The 11,063-nt window shown below is 38.7% G+C and overlaps 1 protein-coding gene across 1 annotated transcript; it reads left to right on the top strand.

Annotated features, from left to right (window-relative positions):
- The first annotated feature begins 423 nt into the window (after nucleotides 1–423).
- On the top strand, nucleotides 424–4,856 carry sost (sclerostin). The gene is made up of 2 exons (XM_079476721.1): nucleotides 424–738; nucleotides 2,797–4,856. Exons 1-2 carry the CDS (start codon nucleotides 501–503, stop codon nucleotides 3,213–3,215), a joined length of 657 nt encoding a protein of 218 aa, XP_079332847.1. The 5' UTR covers nucleotides 424–500; the 3' UTR covers nucleotides 3,216–4,856.
- The last annotated feature ends 6,207 nt before the right edge of the window (nucleotides 4,857–11,063 follow it).

Here is an 11,063-nt window from a genome sequence, read left to right as displayed (position 1 = left end):
TTATCTAGTATGTAAAAATATCCCAATATGTATCACGTTTTACATTTATTAGCAAACACTTAACAAAAGCATTTGAATAGAAATGCCTAAATCAAATAAGGCATTGCACAACCTCCTGTAATTACAAACAAATATCTCCATTCCAAATATGAGTCTGAATATGAGAAATGAGTCTAAACACATTTTCTTCACATCACATATAAATTAATCGTGTGTATGTGAGAACAATGGAAAAAGACAGAGGATGAAACAGTTGCAATATATTTTACCCTTGAAGAAAAACAGACAATAACTTTTCTCTCTCGAGCTGACCTTGCGCGTGCACCCTCCTCCCTATACGTTTCTGAATGAGCCGGTCACACTAAGTCCCTCCCACTTCGTGTAAGCGCTAAATTGTCTGGGTTTTCGCGAAACGTTGGTACTTTAAAAGGGCAAGCCTCTCGCGACAAGAGGAAATCGGTGAAATTTTGCCCGCTGTACGTCTCGCGCTCTCTTTCAGCATGCAGGTGTCTTTGGCGCTCGTGCACTGCGGCGCGCGGCTGCTGCTGCTGCTGCTACTGCAGGGATGTTTCACAGCTGCGCACGGATGGAGGGTTTTTAAAAATGATGCTACAGAAATTATACCAGAATACACGGAGCACACGCAGCGACCCGAGGAGCAGATGCATTCTGAAAATAACACACAAAACCGGGCGAAGAACGGCGGGAGGAGGTCATCCGCCAACTCACATACTTATGGTATGTAATGATAATCTTTGAATCCATACATTTAATCAATATGAATCAGCACAAATCAATCATAAATATTTGTCAAAATGAAAAATGATTTTGACTTTCCCTTAAACAGAATAGTAAAAAATTGAAAAATAATTTTTTAACATCGTTTAAAATTATCACCGAACCAAAACTTTGATATTAGATCTTTGACGTGTATAGCTTTTGACGATTCATCAGATATTTACTGATATATATATATATTATGATATATATATTATATTTTCGTTTTTTAGAAATCAAAATGTTGGTATGAATTGAATAAAATAGTGCCAAATAGCCTATACTGCTTATAAGAGAAATCTTGCGATTTTTAAGCGTTCTACATTTTTTACACATTTAAAAGAGCGAATAAAGAACTATCTACAGTAAAAAGATGATTGTTACCAGAACTTGTTAAACCACCCAATGTCTTCCAAAAGGAATTCACCGGGCATTTTATTGTTTAATATGCAAAGCACGCACACACATCATGTATTTTCAACACCTTAATGCGATCTTGGCCCTAAAGTTGTCGTGTTAGATTTAAAATAAAAGCTTCAAGGTGGTTTTCCATGTTTTTCACTCAATGGATGCCCTGACTTTGATAAACTCCTTTTGTTCCACAATTCCATATAATTAGTCAAGGTCTGCCTTGCCATAACCATCTAATTGCAACAGGATGGGTTCTAGGTATCTTAAATGTGGGAAGTTATTCTAAGGGGTCGTTTCTTCAGGGTATTACCGTGTAAGTGAATGACTCCCACCTGTGAAAAGCAAAACTATTGTAAACTCAAACCTACAATGATGTATGTGAGCGTGTGTGAGCTTTTCTCCAGAGCACAAATTAAGATTTTGGTCCACTTTTTGGAAGGTATGTTTCACTTGGGTTGGGAAGCGAGCGTATTAATAACGTTTTAATATATTGCTTAATCGTGGTTTTCAAATACTTCAAAAACATTAAGATGTCCTCCATGGAAACAGTAATAACATTATGACATTAATAACAACAAAAGTAAACATTAAGCAATTCGTGAAACAGAGGTGCAAGATGATCCAAAATATCTAATGATGTTAGCTAACGAATGTTGTGTTGCAGCATAAGGAAACAGTTATGTGTGTTACACTTGCTCAATAGGGGGTGGGATGAGGTGGGTAAATCACACTCTTATGTGCAGCTCTAGATCGGGTGACGTGTATAGTTTCTCTGTTGGTCAGTGTGGGGTCATGCAGAGATATGTTGATCTTCGTCTGGCCCTCATCCAGCTCCTTCCCACAGTCACGACGAGCACTCATAAAACATTTTCTGAGAATCATGGGAGGCAGGACCTGAACACTCATCAGACACATAAATCCTTTGTTCTTCTACACGAGTAGACCTGAAGAAAGAAACATTTCTTTCCGCTCGCTGTGTTATCTCTATTTGACACATCTGATGCATAGTGGGGTTATTAAGCGAAGAGCCATTGAAAAATAGAAAAATAAATAACGTCTTGCAGATGCATGCGGTCACTTTTTAAGCTACAAAGCTTATTGCAAAACTCAGTTTAAAAAAAAAAAATTCCAACCTCTGTCATTTCAACTCATATACGGTATGCTTCTTTATCCAAACTAGATAAAACCAGATTTGAAGACGCATAAGAAACATATATAAATATATGTGTGTATATTTTATATTTGTTAAAGTAAATATACATCGATATACAGTATAAGAATTATAGAGCAATTTCCTCTCTGGAAGGACACACACAAATGTTTATTCATGACAAATAAACAAACTTGTATATAACAAGGAGGAATAAATTAAAATATGTTTTTTGTTTTGCAAAACAAACAATGCCCTTCTAAAACCTCAGTATGTCAAACATGGTCATAATGAGTCGATGAAAACCAGCCCTGGTAGCTGTGTCTTATTTAAGATACATCCTTAAACAATTTCGGAAACATTTAAGTTATTAGTGCTACGTTTAGCTTCAACTGTGTTCAATTGTGTGAACTTTTTTTATCACTAACCATTCTCTTATTTCCTCTTGTGTGTGGTAGGAGCCTCTGAACTAAGCTGTAGGGAGCTGCGCTCTACCCGCTACATTACCGACGGATCTTGCCGCAGCATCAAGCCGGTGAAGGAACTGGTGTGTTCTGGTCAATGCCTTCCATCTCACCTGATGCCAAATTCAATTGTCAGGGGAAAATGGTGGAGGAGCAGTTCGTCCGATTACCGCTGCATCCCTGCTCACACCCGCACTCAGCGGATACAGCTCCAGTGTCCGAATGGACCGAACAGGACGTACAAAATCCGAGTAGTCACCTCTTGCAAGTGCAAGCGCTACACTCGCCATCACAACCAATCAGACGCCAAAGAGTCGGCTTCCCAGAAGCCCCGGCGCAATAAGAAACCCACGCGCCTTCAGCAGGGACGTGGACGGAGCAAAACGCCCGCCATCAACAGCAATTCATACTGAGGAGATTGTCTTTGCTGTGTGTGAACAGAAAAAAATCTCTCTTGCTCACATACACAAACACACACACATGCAAACACACCTATATACACACATACTTCCGAGACGGTTATCCTCAACTTCAAAGGGGAAGAAAAGAAAAAAAGGACTAGACTGACGATTTTCAATGTATTTCAGATGTCTCACTGTTTGTATGTGCTTTCAAGCCTAAATAGTCAGTAAGAGAGATGTTTGATTAAAAAACTCGAGAGGAATAATGGACTTTTGAGTGAAATAGGGATATGCTGTTGTGACAGATCAGTTCAGGGAACGTCATAGTCTATCAGTTCATGATATATTTGAGGAAAGAATATCTCCTCAGGAATAACTCCCCAAACGCTTGCCTAAGCAGTTCATTTCTAGTTTGAAGTTCAATGAAAGGTAAAGCTAACCAAGGTCAACCACCAAACGCTACAGACATGTCACTGATGTGAATGTTTGAATAAACAGAATTTGCATCCTCTTTTGGGACGAGCTGCAACGTATGATTTTACTGTCCGGTGTTGTTGAGCCCAAGAGACATGCTGCTGTTGACAGATTGCTGAGGCCCAAAATTCTTAACCTTGGTCATTTAACCAACCCATGAGTCCTTTTGACAGGTTGGGGAGCCGAGCAAGTCATTATGCGAATTTCTGCAACTTCACATTTCCACAAGAAACTTATCGGAACTGGCAGTTAGGGCCCCGTTACGGAGAGTTTCAAAAGTTGTGTCAGCCCTCCATGGTCCAAGTCCCACGAGGTCAAGAACCGCAATCGGTATTGCTGTGACTTGTCCTAATTACCAAATCGTTCCATTCCTGTGTTAAGGATTTGAGTCATAAAAAGCCATTTCCTCTAGACATGGTCAGTTCCTGTTTGTTAGAACACCCGAAAAAGAGGCCCACATGTGCACAAGAATCTGCAGCGCCTTGTGTTACCTTGCGGGCACAGAACTTTGCTGCACCCTTTTTCAATGGAAACATTTGGAGATATTCAGCATCTGCAATCACTACAAGATATCTAAATTGTTACCTACATCCATTACCAAACTCTTCAGTGAAGATCATCCATCCTGTGTCCTCATCTGGTTTCTGACAGGAACGCTAAGACAAATGAGAAGTATATCTAACTTTGAGTTTTTTTTGGCTGGATGATATTGCACAGGATGAAGATGTAAAACAACGCCAAATTGTCTACAAACTCGGCCATTCCACAATCCTGACTTCAGTTCATTTTGTAGCATTTTCTGCTCATGACTTCCTCAGCTCTGTTTTCTAAACAGTGATGACATTGTTTGCTAATTTTTCAACTGCGTATTTGAAATAGCAACTGGAAGAGATTTTTCTTGCGTAAACAGAGTTGCCATAAATAGCAATGTACATTCTGTACCTGTGTGGTCTTTTCTTGAGGTATCCTGTAAACGAAGGAGTGCTCAACAAACAGATCCACACCCTCTCCGACCAAAAGACTGTTACAAAGAACTGCATATTTATTTTTTTATTTTCAACATTTAAATTATTTATGCAATCCTTTTGTAGAAAATAATAGCCATTATTGTACTATATGTAATTATAGTGAATTTCATAACAAAAGATGACATGAATAAAGTTAAGCAACCTATATGTGAAAAGAAACGTGTTTGTTATCATTCTTCTCACACTGCTTTGACAGATCCATTCTGCTCTCGGTCCGCGCCCGCACGCTAAGTCTGTCCCTCAATAAGCCCTCTGTAAACAATACTGTGCAATTAGGAAGCAGAGGCTTTGTAGTACTTTGGAATGTCTTAGACATCTTTACAAAAGGTGAGAAAAGGAAATTGGCATCAAAAAAAGTCCTCACGTCAGATAGGAACTGTACAGTCACAACAGAAACAGCACTTTTTTTGTCTGGTACGGTGAACAACATCCCATGGGCCGGAATTCATTTGTTTGTTTAAGCTTTTGGTAATGCTCGCAGTCTGAGCCAAACATTGTAAAGGCGACTTAGATTGGCAGGCCTGTTTTAGTCCTGCTAATCTTGATGCCCGTGTGTGTGTGTCCTGTCTGTTACACGCTTGACTGCTTTGTGTACTTGCTAATGATTGAACTTCTTGTGTTTGTCTAACCGGGTCCAGACTTTTTAGTACACAAAACTAAACGATGTGTTTATGTTTCAGAACGCAGCATCATCAAGAAAATTTACATTTTATAAACGTTTTGTTACAGTTTAGCAGATCTATGACCGCGAGATATATAATCAAACACAGGAGATGTAAATCTGTTCTTCTATTCTAAAACAATGCATATTCAGTCTCTTGGGAACATACACAATGGCAATCCCAAAATCATTATCAGGTCATATTCATTGCCAATTGACGTGGCATGCTTTTGCTCAAAAGAAGCTGGCAGGCATAGACATTCCCAAGTAATTCAAGAGCAAGTGTTTGAATGTGTCACATGAGTAGTTCCTAAATAAATTGATGCTGACAAAGCCGCTGACCTGAGTTACGAGCGCTATATGCTGTTGTTAGTCGGGAGGGACCTGGCACAGACCTCCACAGCCACAGGGGAAACATGAGTGTGTGAGAGAGGTCAGCTGAGACTCACTCCTCGGTGTGCGTTTAACTCTTTTGTGCTTGATTCACAGTAACTCGGGCACCTCCAAAGATTGTTTCAGACAATAGCTGGGTATGGAATATGCTTTTGTTATGTTGAAATCTACATGATGCATTTTATTTTTTGTAATCCACAGATTAACCATTTCTCATGAGATTTAACGTTCCAAGTGACGTAATTTAGGTAACTTCTTTGTCTCAGATTTTTTTATAAAATTCCTTTCTTGCTCCATATTAGTTATTGAATTATTTGTCCTTTATATCTAGTACTTTGGGGTGGGGGGGTGTCTTTGTGTGTCTGTACGTTCAAGCTCTTTGCATGGCGCTGGAGTAAAAAAAATTCTACTTGGACAGAAGACATGATTGAAGTGAACATCACACATTCGCAGCAATAGCGCAACCAAGTTTGCGTCATTCGCACCGCCCAGCGGAAATTTGCTTCTTTTCATTGACATTGACTCTGACACATAGTCCAATTTACTCTTGGTGTGAACACACAGTATTCGTTTCTGAATAAAATGAGAATACAAATTTTTGTACTGAAGGCTCATGTTTGTAATAGGAAAATCCAGAGCCAATGAGAGAGAGTCACGACATCGGAAGATACAATTTTTGTACCCTTCAGATAGTTCCAAGAAGTTATGTTTTTTCTTTTAATTCTTTATTAATTTTTTTTATTTATTTCATGACATACGTATTTAACTGTAAAAGTTTATCCCAGTTGGTCTGTGTAGCTGCAGCTCCATGCGTTACTATTAACTTCGGGGAACTATTGAGAGGCTCCATTGCTTTGAAAATATGGTTCCATTGGAGTCCACAGAGTTGACATGACTCTCTATCAAAGGCTCGGGGCAAATCTAGATTGTACAAGTTAAGACATTATTTAGATGACATAAGATTAGTCTTTTCACCATAAAATAATAACAAACTGAGAGCAAAATCTGAGACATTAAAGAGACCTTCTTTGTGGGGTTTACGATGTGTTTAATAATGTTTATTGCTGAATCAGTCTTTGCTTAACCTGGTGACTCCTCGCCTTCCAGTGTCTGTAAACACATACCCTAACATCATCAAAAGTATACAGTGGACTTTCAACATGTGATGAAGATCATAAATCTCCCTGAACCACCGTTGGATGGGACTTTCTCAAACAACCCGACTGAATGCATGCAAAGCCTACTACTACTAAGACTACTTTTGCAAACGTCTTGACGCTGATACTTCAATGGCTTGGCGAGATTTGTCCTTAGTGAGTCTGCTGACTTTCTGCCAAATCTCGTTTTTAAAAAATATGTATTGAAAAAGATAGTGTGTCATCTGATTTACATGTTGGAATAAATGACCTCTGGTTTTGTCCAAAAACAAAACATCTTCTAAAACTTTTAGTGATGATTATTCAGTTCATTTTAGTCTATGCTGTAGAAAAGAACAGCTTGAAAGTTGCACAATTTAAGGATTTAAGTGCATCTTAAATAAATAAGGCAAAATACCAGAACCCATGTGCAAGAAATACGGAATCAGGTACACAACGCAATAAACAGGGAACCAGAGTCCCCAACATACCAAACATACACACACCAAGGATATACAAAAAAACAAGGCGAACAGGACTACTACAAAACACAAGAACAAAGGCTTTAATGAGACTAATTAAAAAGGCACACCTGGAAACAATAAACAAGAAAAACAGAAACCCAAAGACAGGAAATGAGACCTTCACAATAAAAAACATATCAAAAATATGTTTGGGCAGCAATTACATACTTCACAGTAATGACATATTTCACAGTTACGCTCAGATCATGGTGATGACAATGCCAAGTTCTGATTCATTACGACAAAAAAGCGGAGACTTCTGTTTCTCATCAAATTCATTAGAACATGATTCATTTGTTTACAAAAATCAATCTTGAGGAATGATCTGAAAACATTCTTAACAAAAAAAATTGGAAGTTGGGAATATTTTGTATCCCTGAAAAAACTTCTTAAGACAGTTCCTATTATTTTCTCAAGATTGATTGGCAAAGCATATGTAATTTTATTCTTATGAAAAAAATGAAGATGAAAAATCGATTACCATATTTGTGAACTTAAAGTCCCAGTGAAATCAAAAGGAAAGTTTTTTTCCTTTTATTAAAAATAAGTTAGCCTCAAGGACATCAATAAACTGATATGCTCCTAGGCACTGACAAAATTCACATCAAGAAGATATATGCATTAAAATGTGACAGTCCGGGACATGCGCTACAAAAATCTAGCTGCACTCTCTCATCAAGGTCCTCGTCCGATCAAATTCGCTTTAGAATCTGAAGAGTCCTACTCCCTTCACTATCAGAGCAGCTGAAGCGGCGAATCATATCAGCCACTTGTTTGTACATTTATTATGTCCTACATGGTGAAGGATGCATAATGCACCAGATAGGAGACAGGGGATGATCCAGACAGTGTAAACATTAACATAAAAGTCTTAATTTTGTGTTAGTGTCACCAGTGTGCTCTGGATCAGAGACATGATAGCATAGAGCTGATTATATGCGCCGATCAAACGCGCAAATCCACCGAGAAAACAAAACGTATCGGATCCGTTTCAAGTCTACACGGAGTGTTGTATGCAATTATGCCAGCACATCAAATAATACTGTGCATTCCAAGACATTTCAGTGGGGCTTTAAGAAGGAATATTCTTATGAACTTCCTATAATTTATCTTAAGAACAATCTTATAATTTTTCTTAAGAACGCTTTGTGAGACAGACCCCAGATTGAAATCACCCAGGATAGAAATAAGAAATAATGTAAGCATATGTCAAATTTTGAGTAGCATAGGGTTTGCCAGGAAGACCAACAAATAATTCATGAGTGAGTCAAATTTCACATGATTTAAAAAAATAGTTATTCTTGACTACCATGGAATCAAGTTGTGCTAACAAATGCTTCGGTCCTATCAAAAGACATAAAGAATACAAATTCATAACATAAAGCTACACAAAACCGCTAAACGGCATTTATGCAACACAGTACATGCTGTTGAAAAGATTAATGACGATTACTTATATTTGAAATGTTTATGCACAAGTCAGCCTGTCTAAGTAACTCAAGTTAAGAAACCAAGAATCCAATTTCCAAACTCAAACACATGTGGGCTATGAGGGATACATTTGGATACGGATGTTTGTTCTGCATGGGCCACTCCCTTATCAGGCCATATGAACTATAAAAGCGTATACCAAATTCAAAACAGAGCAGGCCGTGGTAAAACCTGGGAACAGGGGAAGTCAAGCTCAGAAAGTGTGACCTGGTGGTGTCAGTGGGGGTGCCTGAAGAAAAGGCCAGGGTCAGGACAGAAAGGAGAAACTGGAGCCACTCAGCATGTCCTCCATCACCCCCACATCTCAAAGCTTTTAAGTGTCCAGTGCACGCCGCATTCAAAGACGGAATCCGGGCCTACAAGTAGTAAAGGGCCACACCTTGGCAGGGTGCATATCAATGATCCATTAAGGATGGCTCGGTTGGACGTCTGCCGGATGTGTCCAGGAGTGGATGGAAGCATCATGGTTCAACAGTGTTCGATGAGGCTTGACCGTCCACCAAGTGGCAGCATCCGATGTAGCCCGAAGATATGTGGGGAGGAAACCGGAGCGGGACAAGAAACCAGATACTCAATAAACATTTACAATGCTACGCCAAAACAAATATGCATTGGCGGTGCTTCGGCATTTTTTGCCTTGATTGTCGCCATTTGGAACCAATATGGCAAAAAGCCCTGGAACTCTCTTGTAGAAATAGACAAAGCAGGGAAAAACAGCGTTTGAGCAATGTGTTTGTGTGGGAAGCGAGGAAACATTCGTATCAGTGCTAACCGCAGACCTTGCCAGCTGGGTGTCGATCCTTGGCTCAAGTTTACAGTTTGTTTGTTTAAAAGATTACGGTCGATCCAAGTTAAATACACACCTTGAACATAACCCTTCTCTGCCAATAAACACATGCCAAATGGTATGAGTGTATATGCTGTGGACTCATCAGATTGCATCAGATTCAGAAGGGACATTTGTGACAGCATCATGACATGTAATGTCTAGTCAAAATGAAGCAACTGTAGGGAAGATAATCTACAGAAAATGAACTTTTTGTATTTATATTTATGCATTTTGGCAGACACTTTATGTATACAATGCATTCAGTCCATTCCAGTCCATTTATATCAATCGAACCCATGACCTTTGAGACCTAACACAATGCTCTACTAAACTACATAAACACTATAGAACGTTTTTTATCTAGAAAAATATAGCTTCTAGAACAATGTTTATGGCAAACTCCTTGTGAACTGCTATTGAATAAAACTTATTTTGGATGTTATAAGTCTCATGAAACTTTCATTACAGTATATATCTTCATATGCTTTTTTGGATCATTGTTTGACATATCTGTTCTGGAACATCAACCCAAGAAACAAATCAGCTCAGTTTCATTTTTTATGTGATTGCCTATTGCTCAAATCTACTCTTATCAACACTTTTGTTACATCCAGATGGAAGCTTATAAAAACTCGGCCTGTTATGATCGAAATAGCTTCAACTAGCTACAATGTGACCATCACGACTGAGCCAGTCATATGCATATTAATATTAAGCATAAATAAACAGAGCAACAAAACCTTTGCTTGCATTCAAACTTGAAATGGCTGCATAATGTCTGTTCCAAAAAGACAATGATACTGGAAATAAAAATATGGCGCCATTAAAAACCATTAAAAATCCATGAGGGTCACACCCACCTCTCATCACCCAGATGTGCACCACAGCGGTTTCTGATCATGACAGAACTCTTTTCGATTTGCACATCACCCTGCACTTTTTAAGAGAGCTTTAATATGTCTCTGTAGCATTACCTCACCACTCAACACAACGTCTGACAACTCTAATGCGGGTTCCTCTATGTCTCTGTAAAAATGCCACTCCACTACTTCAGAGAAATTCTGAAAACAAAATCAAAAACCTGGCAACCACATATAATGTGCCACCTCTGTTTTGCCAAATTGATTCTTTTTTCCTTATTTAAAGAGTCGATTGGTAGTTTTCCGTAATCGGTCTCCACGCAATAATTTCATTAAAATGTCTTTTACCTTCTCATCTTTCTTCTCTACCACAAACCTTTGTAATTGTTCTTGTTTCTTGAAAAGCCATGTCATTCTCTGAGTTACATGTGCCCTCTTTTGATTGCGTTCCAGATGGAAACCGT

Source organism: Barbatula barbatula, assembly GCF_947034865.1.
Source record: "Barbatula barbatula genome assembly, chromosome: 16".
Classification (NCBI taxonomy): domain Eukaryota; kingdom Metazoa; phylum Chordata; class Actinopteri; order Cypriniformes; family Nemacheilidae; genus Barbatula; species Barbatula barbatula.
Note: the sequence above shows the minus strand (reverse complement) of the source record. Positions and strands in the feature narration are given on the sequence as shown.

Excerpts from the sequence above, each read along its gene's own strand:
- sost (XM_079476721.1), top strand. The coding sequence starts at position 501 with ATGCAGGTGTCTTTGGCGCTCGTGCACTGCGGCGCGCGGCTGCTGCTG. Across the intron at positions 739-2,796 it reads CGCCAACTCACATACTTATG|GAGCCTCTGAACTAAGCTGT; the intron begins GTATGTAATGAT and ends TGTGTGTGGTAG.